The sequence below is a fragment of the Lathyrus oleraceus genome, chromosome 3 (assembly GCF_024323335.1).
Source record: "Lathyrus oleraceus cultivar Zhongwan6 chromosome 3, CAAS_Psat_ZW6_1.0, whole genome shotgun sequence".
Taxonomy (NCBI): domain Eukaryota; kingdom Viridiplantae; phylum Streptophyta; class Magnoliopsida; order Fabales; family Fabaceae; genus Lathyrus; species Lathyrus oleraceus.
In genome coordinates, this window is record NC_066581.1 from 478,157,539 (window position 1) to 478,177,826 (window position 20,288).

Below are 20,288 nucleotides of genomic sequence, written 5' to 3' on the forward strand. Positions count from 1 at the left end.
AACCTTATCATATCTCTAAATCAATACTAGATCAAGAGTGTGTTGTGGTTTCTGGTGTTGCTTGCGGTTCCTTTGATATGTTGATGGTGGGTTTGACGGTCTGAGCTATAATGGGATTTTTGTGGTGTGGTGTTTCATAGAGTGGGTGCTTGAATGGAATTATTCTGATCCTTTTGGGTGCTATCTAGCACTCTTTTTGCCTGTTTAATTTTTGTTTGGTTGACTGTTTCTTTTTCTTTCGTTTTTTTCCCTTAGCATTCTTACATCATAACTTTGCCTCTTATTATGTGACTCTTATTCCTAAAATTAAGAACCCCTCTTACCTTATAACTTGTGTATGTTGTTGGGTTATTGTGTTTTTTCTTGTATATATTATTGTCATTAAAAGAAGAAAAAATAGTCTATGGAACCCCACTTGCAACTTGGCACTCATGGATATATAACAAAAAAGGAACCGCGTCTTAGTTTAATATGTCATGTTGGTTAAAATACGAAGAATTTAATATTATAACAAAAAATGAGGTATACTCTCTTCTGGGAAACCCGTCCGAAAGTCTTGTAATATTGATACGCTTTTTGCATATAAATTGAAATGTCTGAGAAAGCATCTCAACACAAATATTTTCCAACGTGCCAGCTATAGCATAAATCTTTACACTCATTACAATATTTAATAAAAGTACAAAATTATATCTATATAGATGGATCATCAACACACATTACAACTGAATGGTTCAGGAGCACCTTCATACACATGCAGTGGTTGTAAAGAGATAGGTTTTGGATCACGTTACAACTGTGTAAACACCAATTGCAACTACATCCTCCATAAAGAATGTGCAGAACCTGTTAAGCATGCAGTTCATCCATTTTTCAAAAATTGTAAATTTGAATTCTGTGAGAAAGCAGAAGAGGGTGTATTCTGTGATGCTTGTGGAAAAGATTTGTTAGGTTTTTTCTACTGTTCCAAAAAACAAGGTTTTCTCTCCCTATTTTCCAGAACAGGATATTCTCTACATCCTTGTTGTTTGAACATGAAAGAAAACATTTCAAATGATGATGGAAAAGTTATAATGACTTTGTCTCATGAAGTTCCATCAGACTGTATTTGTTGTAAGCAAAGGAATGTTGGGAACAATAGTTTTGAAGGTTGGTCATATGTAGTTAACTCTGATGGAAAGTCTTGTGTTCATGTGTCGTGTTTCAAGGATATGATTCTTCAGAATTTGAATAATAGGTCAAAAGGGAGAATGTGTTCGTTCATGAAATTTACCGGCAACTTGGCGCTGAAAGTGCTGATCGACATAGTTGTTAGAGAATCAGGTATGATAATCTTGGATAACTTCGAAGAATCGTGTTCGTACACTTTCCGAACAAAGTATTTCGACCCCTATTCTTTCCTGGGTTCACGAAATCTTTGTGGGGATAATTCTTGAAGAACAATTTGTTTCTGGCAAAGAGAAATGTTCAGGAATGTAGAGAGAAAGTTTGGTTTCGTTATCCCTTTAAACTGAGGCCAAATGACTCCTTGTATAGGAGATCAATAACAGAAACCGAAAAGACGCAACTGTTCAGAAACGGTTACGTCGGTTGGGAAAGGATTCAACTGTTCAAAAGAAAATTTCGAACGGGGCGCTGCCCCGCACCCCGCTAGGGGCTTCGCCCATTGGAACCCTGTTTCAATTATTCGCATTCAATTATACGTTGGCTCGACGAGCGTGCACTCCGCACTACCCCTAACTCGTTTCCAAGCTTTAACGCATAATTGCATCGCCCTGTAGTAAATCACATTACTACTAAAATACATTGATGATACTAAAATCACCAATAAATCCCCCCCATTTTAGTGTAATCCTTGATTTACTTAGTATATACAATAATATAAACAAGGGTATAACACACAGGTATAACGATCAAACAAATGCATAAATGAAAATGTCTTGCGATTGAATTTTCATATTAGTACAAATACACATTCCAAATACTCGAAAATCGGGGTGTCATAGCGATTGAACCCGTCAATCCATTTGAGTGTCTGAAGATATAGTAAACATATGTTTCTTACAATACTCTACTATTCATACTTGACACTTTACAAGCCATGTGTCCTTATCCATTAATAAGCATATAGGAAGCCAAGTCCAAGCTTCTTGAAGCGACAAAACTTCATGCTCACATAGGTGATTCTTTTAATCTTGCACCTGCATTTGCAATTTTCCAAAAGAACCATTAAGAAGATATAATTCAACCTAGCCATCACTTGCAGGTCTGAGCACATACCTTTGGAAGATAAACACAATTGCTCCAATCTCTAACTATGATCTTTCCACATTGAATTTTGCTTCTAATGTTGTATTAGAAGGGAATTGGGTATACCATAGCTAATATATTTAAATGGACTTTAATCCCATCCCAATTACCGACTTCTTCACTAAGTCTCTAGCTAACCCCTTCGTCAAGTGGTCAGCTAAGTTTTGTTGTGACCGAACAAACTCAATAGATATCACCCCATTCATGATTAATTCCCTAATCATACTATGTCTAACACCCAAATGTCTAGACTTTCCATTGGATATTTGACTATAAGCTTTAGCCAATGTGGCAGTACTATCACAACGGATAGAAATTGGTGATATCGGTTTAGGCCATATCGGAATCTCATATACCGAATTCCTTAGCCATTCCGCTTCTTTACCAGCAGCAGCTAATGCTACAAACTCAGATTCCATTGTGGAACTAGTTATACATGTTTGCTTCTTGGAAGCCCATGAGATGGCACCTCCCCCAAGCAAGAACACCCATCCACTTGTAGAGGATGAATCTTCAGCATTATTTATCCAACTAGCATCTGAATAACCCTCTAACACCGAAAGAAATCCCATATATGACAATCCATAATTCATTGTACCCTTCAAGTACTTGAATACCCTAGTTATCGCATGCCAATGATGTCTACTAGGATTACTAGTAAATCTGCTCAACTTTCCAACCGCATAAGCAATATCTGGTCTAGTGCTAATCATAGCATACATCAAAGAGCCTATATCTTTTGAATATTCGAGTTGATCCACAGGTTTACCTGTATTTGGCATAAGCTTTTCTCCCGGATCCATGGGAGTACTTACTGGAGAACAACTTTCATAATTGAACTTCTTGAGTATTTTCTCAATGTAATGAGATTGCGTAATTACAATCCCCTTATTCTCCCGTTTAATCTTAATACCAAGAATAACGTCCGCTTCTCCCATATCCTTCATGGAGAACTTTGATGACAAGAAATTCTTCGTTTTATCAACTTGATTTTGGTCGGTGCCAAAGATCAACATGTCATCAACATATAAACAAATGAAAACTCCTTTACCGGAAGTATCAAATTTGCTATATACACATTTGTCAGCTTGGTTTAGAATGAAACCATTAGACAAAACAACCTCATCAAACTTTTGATGCCACTGCTTCGGAGCTTGTTTCATCCCATACAACGACTTAACTAGCTTACACACTTTATGCTCATTACCAGGCATTACAAATCCTTCAGGTTGCTTCATATACACTTCTTCCTCCAAATCACCATTCAGAAATGCTGTTTTGACATCCATTTGATGAATCACTAGATTATGAATAGCCGCCAAGGCAATCAACAATCTAATAGTAGTGATACGGGCAACAGGAGCATAGGTATCGAAATAATCAATCGCTTCCTTTTGTCTGAAGCCTTGGATAACTAATCTAGCTTTAAACTTGTCAATTGTACCATCGACTTTCATCTTCTTTTTGAAGATCCATTTGCACCCAATGGTTTGCAACCTGGTGGTAAATCAAATAATACCCAAGTATTATTTTCCATGATAGAACCAATCTCTTCGTCAATTGCTTCTTTCCAAAAAGCAGAATCTCGAGATTTCACAGCTTCATCATACGTTCTTGGATCCTCCTCTATACTATAGCAATAATAGTATTGAGTGTCAATCTGATCCTTTGATCCCTCAACTAAATATAGTTGAAAATCAGATCCATAAGATCTAGATTTTCTAGCTCTTTTGCTCCTACGGGGTTCAAGTGTCTCACTTGGCATATCATTTGAATGATCATCCCTTAGAGATTCATCTGAATTAGGTATAGAGTCCTTTGGTCTAGGTATAGAAGAGAAATAATTCTCATCAAATATGGCATCTCTCGATTCTATAATTATGTTAATAGAAATCGAGTCATTAGGTTCTATAACATAAAACCTATAGGCCTTGGAGTGCTCAGCATATCCAACAAAGATGCAAGTTACACCCTTTTCACCCAAAGTTTTCCTTTTTGGGTCCGGGAGTCTAACCACGGCCCTACAACCCCAAACACGTAGAAATGTTAAGTTGGGTCGTTTCTTATACCAAAGTTCATATGGGGTAGTCTTGTTCCTTTTATTAGGAACCCTATTTAACAAATAGCAAGCCGTTAACATAGCTTCTCCCCAAAACCCTTCACTCAAACTAGAGTAAGATAACATGGCATTCACCATTTCCTTAAGCACTCTATTTTTCCTTTCAGCCACACCATTTTGTTGAGGTGTATAAGGTGTCGTAGTCTCATGAATGATTCCTACGGATTGGAAAAATACAGGATCATAATATTCACCACCTCTATCTGTACGTAATGTTTTAATCAACACATTCTGTTGCACTTCAACTTCAGTTTTATAAATTTTGAATTTATCTAAGGATTCGTCCTTAGCGTGCAGCAAATAAATATAGCAGAATCTAGATGCATCATCTATGAAAGTGACAAAATATTTTTTATGTCCTAATGATGGAGTAGCATGCAAATCACATAAATCACTATGTATCAACTCAAGAATGACAGATTTCCTTGTTATACTTTTAAAAGGTTGCCTAGTGATCTTTGTTAACATGCAAGTTTTACAATTTTCTACATTTTTATCAAAAACAGGAATTAAATCATCTTTAGACATTTCATGCATTCTTTTATAATGTACGTGTCCTAGACGAGCATTCCATAACGATGAATTGATAACATTCGAAGAGGACATAAATACAGAACCAGAATCATTAGGAACTCCATTCAAATTCATCATAAACATACCATTATTATAATATCCAAATCCTACAAACACACCAGACTTCGATAAAACCTATTTATCGGATTCACACACTTGCTTGTATCCAAGCTTATTTAATACAGGACCAGAAATTAAATTCTTACGTAGTTTAGGAACATACAAAACATTAAACAAAGTAATAGTCTTTCCAGAACTGAATTCTAGCACCACGTTTCCTTTGCCTTCAATGGGAGCGAAGTGATCATCTCCCATGTAGAGGACAGAACCATCTTCCACTGGAACAAGAGTCTTGAACCAGAAACGATCCTTGCAAACATGTGTTGTAGCGCCAGAATCAATCCACCACGCGATAGCATCATCCTGCACATAGAATGCTTCAGAATTTAGTGAAATCGAATGTTTAATCAAACTATTCAAATCACGAATTGATTTCTGACCTTGGTTTTCGGATTGGTCCTTAGACCCCTTTCCTGAACCACTTGCATTCGCGTTATCATGCTTTTTGCCGGAACGACAATCCTTCTTGAAGTGGCATGTTTTTCCACACTTCCAGCATTCTAGTTTCGGTTTCTTGTTAGCATCGAAACTGCCCTTATTGTTCTTGAAAGCACGCTTCTTTCCTTTGTTTTTGTTGTTACTGTTCTTACCACCCTCTTCGGCCATATTAAGCGAGGGTCCAACAATTTCTTTGTCCTTTCCTTTGTCATCCTCCTGCGCTCTTAGAGATTCTTCTATGCGCAAGTGACTTCCAAGTTGGATCAAAGACAGTTCGTCTTTTCCATGCTTCAGATTGTGTTTGAAATCCTTCCACGAAGGAGGCAACTTGTCTATGATGCTTGAGACAGATATTGTTTCATCCATCTTCAATCCGTGTTGTGTGAACTGTCCAAGGATTCGGAGGAGTTCATTGAATTGTTCCATGACAGACCTCGATTCAACAATTTTGTAATTGTTGAAATCGGTTACCAGGAACTTTTTACTGGATGAGTCCTCTGCCATGTACTTGGATTCGAGACAATCCCACAATTCCTTTGCAGATTCTATGTTTTGATAAATATCAAATAAGGGATCAGACATACCGTTAAGAATGTGCCCTCCGCATATGTAGTCGTCGTTATTCCATTTTGATCTGCGTCTCAGATTTTCAACCGTGTTGTCATACCCCAAAATTTGCCCGCTGACATTACAAGACATTTTTCAGGACACTCCAACTTATTCTGCAAGGCACTGACATCAAATGAACAAAAGCCCAGCTCACAACAGGCCCAATCCAAAAATGGCCCAAAATAGCTTGCTCGCTAGGCGAGCAATTCCTTCGCCTAGCGAACACTTCATCATGACACTCGCCCAGCGAAGCCTCAGATCCAGTAAAAGCCCAAACTAGCTTGCTCGCTAGGCGAGCAATTCCTTCGCCTAGCGAAGCTTGCGAATATCAGAAGTTTTGGACCTCATTCTAAGCCCATTAGGTCACAACAAGAGTACTATAAATAGTCAAGCCTTCAGCCACGAAAATGACACAGAAGAAGACGGACGGAAACCCTGGCAGAGAAACCCTAAAGATCGACTTAGAGAGTTCCGAGCAGAGAAACCCTGAAGGCCGCTCCTCCGCACCAAAGTTACCGCCGCCCGACTCCATCCGATACCACGTTCAGTTACAAACAGGTTTGCGTATCACCAATGCTTCATGCTTTTAATCGATAATCTTTACACATGCAAGGCATCATGATTAAGTTTTCGGATATGTATTTTGATTTCATTTAAGTATGCCTGAATATCCTGAATACTTGTCTATGCTATGCCTGTAATCCAATGCCATAAAAGTTCAGGTTTCCAGAGATCATGCTGCCATCAAATTCAAAACCAGCAGTCGCTCGCTAGCACATCGCTAAGCGAGACAGTAGCGAGTACTCGCTAGGCCTTCGCTAGGCGAAGCAGAGGCGAACGGGACAGTGGCTGCTTTGTCTCTTCGTTGTTCTGTCTTATGTTTATCAAATCATGATTTATTATAGTTCTGCATCATTTGGCCTGAGTTCATGACTGTTATGTTTATTTTATGGTGCAACTCTCAATTATGCTTTACCTCAATGCCCTAATCCGTGTGTTGAATTATGTAAGGGCTTACTTATTCTCGAAGAAACGGCCGGCCAGGTGTTCCACCTTATGTGTGGGATACCCTTATGGAGATTTATTCTGAATTATTCAATTGATTTTAATGTATTTTATGGCGAAGATCCACCCTAATCACCTAACTGACTTTAAAATATGACCTCTAAATATGTGACCTTGGACCTCTCTTTTGCCTTACGATATTACGGTACCACGGTCGTGTCCCGCGAATGTAGGGATACACTTAGCAAAGACCCTTCGGTTAAATCATCATAAAATAAATCATGGTCCCTTGGATGTTGCCTTCGAAAATACGATTTTGTCCCTCGATGACCCTTCGGTGTAGCCTACGGTTAAATGATGATCGTCCCTTCGAATGCTAAGGTATCCTTACAACTGTTGCCTTCAATGACCTATCGATGACCCTACAATGACCCTTTTACATCCAAAGGATAAAACTACTTACTTCTCAATAGTAAGGAGAGTTTTACCCTCATAAGGATAGGAAATGCCCATAACGACCTTAGGAAGGTATAACTCTCAATTACTGGATCATAACCTAAAACATTTTCCACCCCTCACACTTTGCAAATCCTAGAAAATCACCACTTGGTATACATTCATACTAGAATCATTACCCAGTTACATTTTTCTAAACCGTTTTAAAAATCAAACGAGATAAATACTTTGTATACATTCATACGAGAATCATTACAAAGTTAAACTCTCTTTTCGAAACATTTTTAAACAATTCACGAACACTTTTCAGACAAAAATATAAGTGATCCAGCAATTAAGAGCCCATGGATAACCATGGATACAAAGGGTGCTAACACCTTCCCTTTGTATAATGTACCTCCCGAACCCAAAATCTATTGAGGTCTTTCCTGTTCTTTTCCACCTTTCCTTATTGGATAAAAGAAAAGTCGGTGGCGACTCTTGCTATCCGCGACATTGCGATAAAAAGCAAAATACCCCAAGTCAGTTCACCGTATGACAGAACTGGCGACTCTGCTGGGGAGACTTAAAAAGAGAGGTTACCTTAAAAAACAAGATCACTTGTTTAAAATTGTCTGATTTACTTTTAAGGGATTGCTTGGGTATTCTTGAGTGAAAGATCCTTCACCCGGATCTAGTGTACCTTAGGTAAGTAGCAATAGATCATCGCGACTATCCGGCGTATACTGGAATGGTTAAAATGATGGCTACGGTTAATGTGACACTTTGGATGTCCTGATGTTCCTCATGTTCACTTGAGGAAAAATTTGGCTTCCGCGTGGTGTCATTAAAGCATTAACCAGACCTTTAGAACCCTAATTGACTCATCCTGGCCATTAGAAAGTAGTGAGATAACTGACTTCGGTTCCGACTGGGGTTGGTTGAGACTCGATACTACACTCTTTGAGATTGGACTTTAGGGAAGCTTTGGTCAACCACTTGGTGTTGCACTGAAGTGGACTTAAGGGAAGATCGATGATTTGAGATCCTTCTAGAGCCCGGTTACTATTCTTGGACAGGTTGAACCAACCAAACTTCAGTGGGGAGGGTACTTACCTATGGAACTCATGCAAGCCTTAAAACCTAGGAATGATTGTGTGATTTATTTATGCATAACATCATAACATCATAACATCATAACATCATTGTACTAACCATTTCAAGGACTTAGGAATTTAGCTTTGCTCTGTTAAACAGGTTATGGCTTCCAGGAAGACTATCCGGATTAATCTTGTAGCAATCCCTCCTCAACTCAAGGATTTAGTGTCAGAACTTCCCGATCATGCTCAGTTCAACAAGAAACATGGTCATCTCCTCAATTTGGTTACCACGGGTTTCAAAGAAGATATGATGAGAGTCCTATTCCAGTTCTTTGATCCTAAACATCATTGCTTTACCTTCCCAGATTATCAGTTGGTACCCACATTAGAAGAATTCTCCAAGTTGCTGGGGATACCTATTCTTGACCAAACACCTTTCAGTGGTCTGGAAAAGATTCCGAAGTCTGAAGAAGTTGCCGCAGCTTTACACATGACAAAGTCCGACATTGAAATTAATTGGCTAACAAGAAGTGGAGTTAAGGGTTTACTTGCCAAATTTCTGATGAGTAAAGCCCGAGAATTCCTAAAAGTTATGAATGTCCATGCTTTTGAAGATGTTCTAGCATTGCTAATCTATGGTTTGGTGTTATTCCCTAATCCAGACCAATTCATAGACGTAAATGCTATTAAGATATTCCTCACTCATAACCCTGTGCCTACCTTGCTCGGAGATATTTTGCATTCCCTTCACACTCGTACTATGAAAAAGCAAGGGACTCTCATGTGCTGCGTACCTTTGTTGTCTAGGTGGTTTATTTCGCACCTCCCTCAATCAGTCTTGAAGAATGATCAAAATCTGAAATGGTCTCAAAGGATAATGGCACTCTCACATTCAGACATCCGTTGGTGTTCTAATCTCAGAGAAAATGTTATCCTCATCGACCGTTGTGGAGAATTCCCTAATGTACCACTCATGGGGATAAGAGGAGGTATTACTTATAATCCTGCCTTAGCCCTACGTCAGTTTGGGCACGCTCGAAGAGATGGTCCACATGAAATGATTATTCAAGCTACAGTGTTTGACTATGACAATGACTCTCAAGGTCTCCGTCAAAGGTTTGTACGAGCTTGGGGCATGGTGAAAAGAAGCACTTTAGGACAGAAAAATTCTATTCCTATGGAGCCTTATCTCAGATGGGTGCGTGCCAGAGCTCGTGAACTTGTCATGCCATATCTTGCAGTCGGACCATTAATTGTTGAATCAGGGGTCGAAGGAGGTACTTCTCAGATCATTTCTTATCCAGACATGCCCACCGATGTTGAGGAACTAAAGAGATCCTGGATCTAGTTGAGAGAGGAGAGGGATACTTACGAAACTCAGTTCAATGCAGAAAGGAAAAGAGTACTAGAGCTCACCAGCCAGCTTAATGAGGAACGAAGACTCAATGCATATCTTCGCCCAAAAAGAAGCCGTCCCTGGGAGGCTTGAGCTTTTATTGTATTTTTTTTCCTTATTGTAATGAACCTTGAAAAAAATTTATTATTAATAAAAGGGTCTCTCCTTCTGGTAGTCTACGCAAAGTTAAATTCCAAAAGTCCTTGAAAGCATTTCATGCATTGCATAGCATAACATAACACTGCATAACAGGTATTCCAAAAGATCATATTCTCACGGTCTTCCTCTCAAACAGAAAAATGGATCTCGAACAAACTGTCAAAGATCTCCAGACTCAAAATGCTCAATCCAAGGAGATGATGCTAAGCTTATCCAAGGGGCAGGAGGAACTAAAGGCTCTTTTGGTCGATAAGAAGAAAGACAAGAAAGCTGTGAGTTTCATTAACCCGGGAAGAAGGCGTAAAGGACAGACTGCAGGAGTCAGGTTTGGAATCCCGAATGGCCCAGAAGAGGGGGCGGAGGATGATTCAGAGGAAGAGAATGCTGATTTCTCCAACCCTGAGAACGACGATGAAGATTATGAAAATGAACAGTACTCTCCAAGAGATGATAAGTACAAGTTGCTGGAAGAACGTATGCTAGCTATGGAGGGTCAGAAGGTGCCCGGTCTGGATTTCGAAAGTTTGGGTCTGGTCTCCGATGTGACCATTCCTCGCAAATTCAAGATCCCCACCTTCACTAAGTACGATGGTGCGTCCTGTCCTCAGATGCATCTGAGAGCTTATGTGAGAAAAATCCAGCCGCATACCACTGATAGGAAGCTATGGATCCATTTCTTCCAAGAAAGTCTGTCTGGCACACAGTTGGAATGGTATTATCAGCTCGAGAGCTCTGACATTCGCACCTGGACTGATTTAGCAACAGCTTTCTATAAACAGTACCAGTATAACTCTGAACTGGCACCTACTCGGCTACAGTTGCAGAGTATGACTATGGGATCCAAAGAAAGCTTCAAAGAGTACGCTCAGAAATGGAGAGATTTGGCCGGCAGGGTCAAACCCCCTATGACTGACCGAGAATTAGTAGACCTGTTCATGGGTACACTGACTGGCCCATTCTACAGCCATCTGCTGGGAAGTTCTTCATCAGGTTTCACTGAACTTATATTGACAGGTGAACGGGTGGAGAACGACATTCGAAGTGGAAAGATACAGGCAGCTACCTCTGCAAGTAGCAAAAGGTCCTATTAGGGGAAGAATGAATCAAATGCTGTGTACGGCCAAAAGAGTCGTAATAAGAAAAATAGTGACCATGCCGTTGGAGCAGTTACAATTGCAGCCCCGCCAGCTCAAAACTTCCAGCACAGACAAGACAGACCAAGAAGGCAGTTTACCAAGATCAATATGACCTTAGCACAAGCACTGCAAAGTATGCTAAAGGCAAACTTAATCACTCTCAGAGGTCCTCCTGCAAATGTCAACACTACTTCGCCTCGTTATAATCCCAATGCCAGGTGTGCATATCACTCCGATAGCCCCGGGCATGATACAAACGATTGTTGGTTGTTGAAGAACAAAATTCAGGATATGATCGACGCTGGGGAAATTGAATTCGAGCCTCCGGAGACTCCTAATGTCATCACTGCACCTATGCCTAACCATGACAAGGCTGTTAATGCTCTCGATGACGATTCTCTCATCACTGCTGTAGCGGACTTAACATCTCCTCTCTTGGCCATCAAGAAGAAGTTGTTGCAAGCTGGTTTATTTCCAGGATGTGCAGAAAATTGCAATCTCTGTATATCCCGACCCAATGATTGCTTGAAGTTGAGAGATGGTATCCAACGGCTGATGGACGATCATACCGTTCTCTTCGAAAAGATTCCTAAGGTGGAAGACCCTGTTGAAGAAATATCTGTGATCGCAAGGTCCAAAGTTCCGGTGAAGATTACTGCTCCCAGAGTACCCGTGAAGATTACTGCTGAGCCCAAGGTAGCTCCCCTAATCATTACTGCACCTGGCCCAGTACCGTATTCTTCAAGCAAAGCCATTCCGTGGAATTATGGAGGCGATGTTTACATCCATGGCGTGAAGCAAGTTGGTAATTCTGCTAATCCTAATGACATTGTTGGGACTAGTAAAGTTACTCGAAGCGGAAGGATCTTCTCTCCAGAGATCTCACCTCCAGTTCCCGAAACTCGAGGAAAGGAACCAGTCAACCCTTCTCAGTCAGAGATACCGGTCGAAGTCACTACTGAAGATGTTGCCAAACAAGAAATGGAAGAAGTGCTGAAAATCATCCGCAAGAGTGATTTCGATGTGGTAGAACAGTTAGGGCATACTCCTTCCAAAATCTCGATGTTATCCTTGTTGTTATCTTCGGAATCTCATGCTAATGCCTTGATGAAGTTCTTGAAGACTGCTCATGTACCTCAGGAAACATCCGTCGATCAGTTCGAAAACTATGTTGCTAATCTGACTGTTGACAATGGCCTAGGCTTTTCCGACGCTGATCTGACACCAGCAGGAAAGAATCACAATAAAGCCCTGCATATCTCCATTGAGTGTAGGGGAATCACTTTGTCTCATGTGTTGATCGATAATGGCTCTTCCTTGAATGTGCTACCGACAGCTGTGCTGGATAAGCTGGATTGTAAAAGCATTGAACTGAAACCTAGTGACATTGTGGTACGTGCTTACGATGGCGCGAAGAGTGTTGTCCATGGTGAAGTCGTTCTCCCTATCAAGATAGGACCTCAGGTTTTCAACACTACCTTCCATGTAATGAACATTCGTCCTGCCTATTCCTGCGTACTGGGACGCCCTTGGATTCATGGGGCAGGCGCTGTAGCCTCGTCTCTCCATCAAAAGTTGAGGTATCCCACAAAGGGCAAAATTGTCACCGTGTGTGGAGAAGAAGAGTACATTGTCAGTAGTGTGCATACCTTCAGATACGTCGAGATGGATGGTGAATTCATTGAGACTCCTTGTCAGTCATTTGAAGTAGTTCCTCCGACCAATCCTGTCCTTAAGCCAACTTCCTGTGTACCCAAGGTTATTCGTGCTCCTCCTGCTATGATTTCTCTGAAGGACGCTCAAGCCGTGGTTGAAGATGGTGGTCGTACTGGCTGGGGTCAATTGATCGACGTACCGTACAAGTCTGACAAATTTGGCCTGGGGTTCAGCTCTGACAGGAGTCAAATTAATGTTGTAGAAGATGCTGGCAGCGATTGCGACCTGGATAGCTGGATTTTCCCAACAATTGGTGACGGACTCAATAATTGGAAGGCTGAAGACACTATCCCGATTTCGTTTAGTCAGGAGTAATTGTTATTGTCTATTTTAGTGTTGCAAATTTTTGTTTTTTACAATTGAACTTCTCCAAGCGTTGTGTCTATGCCCGGGGCACAATAGCTAATTTGTTAAGGGTTTTGTCATTTCATAAGCATATTCATATTCAATAAATCAATGGACCTTTTTGCATTCAAATATTGCGTTCTTTATCTTTCCTGTCGTCTTTCAAACAAGCTATGCTTTCTTACACACACTCACGTAACAAATTGCAGATCCGCATCCACTCTGGATCCTATTGATAATAACTCCGCTAATGTTCATTATGACTTTGAGAATCCGATCTACCAAGCCGAAGATGGAAGTGAGGAAAATTGTGAAGTACCTAAAGAGCTTGCCAGACTGTTACTGCAAGAAGAAAGGACTATGCAGCCGCATGAAGAGTCAATCGAAACGGTGAATCTGGGTACTGAAATAGACAGAAAAGAAGTCAAAATAGGAGCAGGCTTGGAAAACAGTGTCAAAGAAAGGTTGGTTCGGATGTTACATGACTATGTAGAGATCTTTGCTTGGTCTTATGAAGACATGCCCGGACTGGATACTGATATAGTAGTGCATCGGCTGCCGATGAAGGAAGATTGTCATCCTGTTAAGCAGAAGGTTCGTCGCATGCGTCCTGAAATGTCCGAGAAAATCAAAGCCGAGGTTATGAAACAATTCAATGCCGGTTTTCTAGCCGTTACCTCTTATCCTCAATGGGTTGCTAATGTGGTGCCAGTGCCGAAGAAGGATGGTAAGGTGCGAATGTGCGTAGATTATAGAGATTTGAATAAAGCGAGTCCCAAAGATGACTTTCCACTCCCGCACATCGATGTTCTGGTAGATAACACCGCTCAGCACAAAGTATTCTCCTTCATGGATGGATTTTCGGGTTATAATCAGATTAAGATGGCATCTGAGGACATGGAGAAAACTACGTTTGTGACGCAATGGGGCACTTTCTGCTACAAAGTAATGCCATTCGGTTTGAAGAATGCAGGAGCAACATACCAGCGTGCTATGGTGGTTTTGTTTCATGATATGATCCATCATGAAATAGAAGTATATGTGGATGACATGATAGCCAGATCTCATACTGAGGAGGAACATCTCGATCATTTATACAAACTGTTCGAGAGGTTGAAGAAATACAAGTTGAGATTGAACCCGAACAAATGCACCTTTGGGGTAAGGTCCGGCAAACTCCTGGGCTTTATTGTCAGTGGTAAAGGGATTGAGGTTGACCCGGCCAAGGTGAGAGCTATTCAAGAAATGCCAGTTCCCAGTACAGATAAAGAAGTCAGAGGTTTCTTGGGACGCTTGAATTACATTGCCCGATTTATCTCCCATTTGACCTCCACCTGCAAACCCCTCTTCAAGCTACTGAGGAAAAATCAAGAGATGATATGGAATGAGGAATGTCAAGAAGCTTTTGACAAAATCAAGAAGTATCTTCAAGAACCTCCAACTCTGATGCCACCAGTTGAAGGAAGACCTCTAATCATGTATTTGACCGTGTTAGAAAGTTCAATGGGGTGCGTGTTGGGGCAACATGACGAGTCTGGTCGAAAAGAGCATGCCATATACTACCTTAGCAAAAAGTTTACCGACTGTGAAATAAGATACTCACTGCTCGAGAAAACTTGCTGTGCTTTGGCCTGGGCTGCTCGCCGACTAAGACAGTATATGTTGAATCATACCACTTTATTGATTTCTAAGATGGATCCTATCAAATACATATTTGAGAAACCCGCTCTCTCCAGAAGAATAGCAAGATGGCAGATGATCTTAACAGAGTATGACATCCAGTATACTACTTAGAAAGCAATCAAGGGAAGCGTGCTAGCTGATCATTTGGCTCATCAAGCGGTGGACGATTACCAATCTATGAATTTTGAGTTCCCAGATGAGGATGTCATGCTTGTTACTGATTATGAAGAACCCGGACCGGATGAAGGACCCGAACTGGGATCCCGATGGACTATGGTTTTTGATGGATCTTCTAATGCATTGGGCAATGGTGTTGGGGTTGTAATCATTTCTCCCGGGGGTTACCATACACCTTTCACTGCTAGACTATGTTTTCATTGTACCAATAATATGGCGGAGTATGAAGCATGTATTTTGGGACTCAAGGCTGCTATAGACCGGCGTGTCAAGTTTTTGAGTGTGTACGGAGACTCAGCATTAGTAATCAGTCAGATCAAAGGAGAATGGGACACTAAGCATCCGAATCTCATCCCTTACCGAGAACGGGTGATGACATTAATCCCATACTTTGAAGAGATTACATTCGAACATATCCCACGAGAAGAGAATCAGTTGGCAGACGCATTGGCTACCATGTCATCTATGTTCAGAGTCAGATGGGACAATGAAGCTCCCATGATCACCATTGAGCGATTGGATGAACCAGCACATTGTTATGAGCTTAATACTGATGAAGCGGAAGAGAAACCTTGGTTCCACGAAGTAAAAAGATATTTAGAAACTCAGGAGTACCCTGAGGAAGCATCTATCAATGATATAAAATTCCTGAGGAAGTTCTCTACTAAATTCTTTTTGAGTAATGGAGTATTATACAAACGTAACCTCGATTCGACTTTGCTTCGCTGTGTGGATAAAAAGGAAGCAGAAAAGATTATGGGAGATATGCACGACGGTATTTTTGGGACTCATTCTAGTGGACATACGATGGCCAAGAAGATTCTGAGATCAGGGTATTATTGGTCTACCATGGAAGTTGATTGCCACCATCACTCCAGAACCTGCCACAAGTGTCAGATCTATGCGGACAAAGTGCATGTGCCTCCTGCTCCATTAAACGTGTTGACAGCCCCGTGGCCCTTTGCGATGTGGGGCATTGATATGATTGGGGAGATTAAACCTACTGCTTCTAACGGACATCGCTTCATTCTTGTTGCGATTGATTACTTTACAAAGTGGGTAGAGGCAGCCTCATTTGCTTCTGTTACCAAGAATGTGGTGGCACGGTTCATCAAGAATAGTCTTATTTATCGGTATGGCATCCCTGAAAGAATTATCACTGACAATGGTACCAATTTGAACAACAAGATGATTACTGAACTCTGCACGCAGTTCAAAATAAAACACCATAACTCTTCTCCGTACCGGCCAAAGATGAACGGCGCCGTGGAGGCTGCTAATAAGAATATCAAGAAGATCATACAAAAGATGACGATGACGTACAAAGACTGGCATGAGATGTTACCTTTTGCTCTTCATGGTTATCGCACTTCAGTACGCACTTCGACAGGGGCAACTCCTTTCTCTTTAGTCTACGGAATGGAAGCCGTTTTACCAGTGGAAGTCCAGATTCCCTCTCTAAGAATCATGAAAGAGGCGGGCTTAGATGAAGATGAATGGATTCAGACTCGACTCGATCAGATAAATTTGATTGACGAGAAGAGACTTGCGGCTGTTTGTCATGGGCAGATATATCAGAAGCGCGTGACCCAGGCATTTAACAAAAGAGTCAAGAAACAGGTGTATCGAATTGGCGATTTGGTGATCAAGCGTATCATTCTACCACAAGGTGATCCCAGGGGCAAGTGGACTCCCACGTACGAAGGGCCATTTATGGTTAAGAAGGTATTCTCCGGTGGAGCCATGATACTTGCTACAATGGATGGCGAAGACTTCCCGCATCCCGTGAACGCAGACATAGTCAAAAAATACTACGCATAAAAGAGACCCGCTAGGTCGACGTGCCTAGGCAAAAGTAAGGGCATCCCGGTGAACCAAAAGGGTTCGGGCAAAAATTAGGGATAAATATATAAAGACGTACACCCGGCAAGTCGAAAACCTGAAAAGGCGGCTTGGGCAAAAAGGGGTATCCTGGTGGACTGAAAACCTGAAAAGGCGGTCCAGGCAAAATTTAAGGATAAAAGCGTATGACTATGTCCCGTTCTCTGTCAGCTTCAACCAAGTTCAAGGGACTGAACAAGCCAATCCCTTCTATCCGACAGCAGGAGACGAGATGCTTGAAGACATAATGACGGGGGTGGAATTAGAATCGATAAGACTTTTTCTGCATAGCTTTCTCTTTGTCTGCCTGACAATTTCCTCTTACTAGGATTTTTGTCTTCTTGTACACGAATTGCCTGTTTGTAGGCCCTCTTTCGAAATCAATACAAAAAAGATGCTTTTGTTTTCACTTTTTCTGTTTTGTTTGCATAAACGTCCATTGATTTATGCATTTGAATATGATCAATGTTTACAAAAAAAATATATGCCTAAAATAGAAATAGCAATTACTACGAGACTTCAGGACCAAAGAGAATGTCTAACCACGCTTTCCAATGAGTCCGTTGCCAATTCTATTCCTCGGCTAAGCCAGGTATTCCCCAGAAGAAATCGGCATCACTATACGAATTGGTCATCTCTTCTATCCCCAGCCAGGCTCTGTCGAATGTTTCTACCGTCAGACAGAAATCAAATACCCCCAGCTAAGAAAGGGTCATCAACACAAATATCTCCGACCAGAAGACTGAGATTTATTCCCCAGTGGAATCCCCTGGAAGAATGTTCAGATGCATAGTGCACTCATCACATCATTTCATATTACATACCTGCATACAATCCTCACATTTACTTCATTTCCGCATCATATACTTTACATCATTTCATAGCATGTATATGCATACCATGTTCGCAAGCATAAAACATCTCATGCATCATGACATTGCATGAAACTAACTTTATTTTTCAGGCTAATTATCCTCCTGATCACATTCAAGATTCGAATACAGCTCTCGGATATAATCCATGTGACAGACATTCTTCTAATGGTGGCATCTCTAAGCTCACCCCAGACATTCATTGCAAATACAACCACAAATATTATCAGATACAGCCTAACGTACGGCTCATTCTGCAACTTCAATACGGTCTAACGTACGACCCATTTGGACCTTCAACTCAGATACGATCTAACGTACGATCCATTCTGACTTTCAGCAACTCCAATACGGTCTAACGTACGACCCATTTGGACCTTCAAATCCTCAGAAGCTGCCTAGCGGACGGTACATTCCGGGGTGTAGTCTAGCGTACGACTACTTTCTTCGTCAGATACAGCCTAACGTACGGCTCATTCTGCAACTCCAATACGGTCTAACGTACGACCCATTTGGACCTTCAACTCAGATACGATCTAACGTACGATCCATTCTGACTTTCAGCAACTCCAATACGGTCTAACGTACGACCCATTTGGACCTTCAACTCAGATACGATCTAACGTACGATCCATTCTGACTTTCAGCAACTCTAATACGGTCTAACGTACGACCCATTTCGACCTTCAACTCAGATACAATCTAACGTACGATCCATTCTGACTTTCAGCAACTCCAATACGGTCTAACGTACGACCCATTTGGACCTTCAAATCTTCAGATACAGCCTAACGTACGGCTCATTCTGCAACTCCCATACGGTCTAACGTACGACCCATTTGGACTTTCAAATCAGATGCGATCTAGCGTACGATCCATTCTAATTCCACCTTCGTCAGATACAGCCTAACGTACGGCTCATCCTGCAACTCAGATACGATCTAGCGTATGATTCATTCTGATCTTCCATCCCCAGCAGCGTATAACACACTCTGACTCCCCAGCGAAGTCGACAGCATAATGGATGACTCACTATACGGTCTAGCGTATGACCCGGTATGACACCCATGCCTCCAGATATCGTCTAACGTACGACACAATCTGAAGCTCTCATCATCAAACTTCCTGGATGGCATCTTTAAGCCCATCTCCACCAAGACTAATCGACAAGCGCAAATTTTCGGGGCATTCTAGTGTTCAATAATCTCTCACCTCCAGACCACGAACAGCATACTCGCCGTCCTAACTCTCTCGGCTCAAGAATATTGAACAGGGGCAGCTGTCATACACCAAAATTTGCCCGCTGACATTACAAGACATTTTTCAGGACACTCCGACTTATTCTGCAAGGCACTGAAATCAAATGAACAAAAGCCCAGCTCACAACAGGCCCAATCCAAAAATGGCCCAAAATAGCTTGCTCGCTAGGCGAGCAATTCCTTCGCCTAGCGAACACTTCATCATGACACTCGCCCAGCGAAGCCTCAGATCCAGTAAAAGCCCAAACTAGCTTGCTCGCTAGGCGAGCAATTCCTTCGCCTAGCGAAGCTTGCGAATATCAGAAGTTTTGGACCTCATTCTAAGCCCATTAGGTCACAACAAGAGTACTATAAATAGTCAAGCCTTCAGCCACGAAAATGACACAGAAGAAGACGGACGGAAACCCTGGCAGAGAAACCCTGAAGATCGACTTAGAGAGTTCCGAGCAGAGAAACCCTGAAGGCCGCTCCTCCGCACCAAAGTTACCGCCGCCCGACTCCATCTGATACCACGTTCAGTTACAAACAGGTTTGCGTATCACCAATGCTTCATGCTTTTAATCGATAATCTTTACACATGCAAGGCATCATGATTAAGTTTTCGGATATGTAATTTGATTTCATTTAAGTATGCCTGAATATCCTGAATACTTGTCTATGCTATGCCTGTAATCCAATGCCATAAAAGTTCAGGTTTCCAGAGATCATGCTGCCATCAAATTCAAAACCAGCAGTCGCTCGCTAGCACATCGCTAAGCGAGACAGTAGTGAGTACTCGCTAGGCCTTCGCTAGGCGAAGCAGAGGCGAACGGGACAGTGGCTGCTTTGTCTCTTCGCTGTTCTGTCTTATGTTTATCAAATCATGATTTATTATAGTTCTGCATCATTTGGCCTGAGTTCATGACTGTTATGTTTATTTTATGGTGCAACTCTCAATTATGCTTTACCTCAATGC

General features: G+C 41.5%; 1 protein-coding gene across 1 annotated transcript; it reads left to right on the plus strand.

Moving 5' to 3' along the window:
* Positions 1-701: 701 nt before the first annotated feature.
* On the plus strand, positions 702-4,976 carry LOC127131730 (uncharacterized). The gene is made up of 2 exons (XM_051060649.1): positions 702-1,323; positions 4,936-4,976. Exons 1-2 carry the CDS (start codon positions 702-704, stop codon positions 4,974-4,976), a joined length of 663 nt encoding a protein of 220 aa, XP_050916606.1.
* Positions 4,977-20,288: the final 15,312 nt, after the last annotated feature.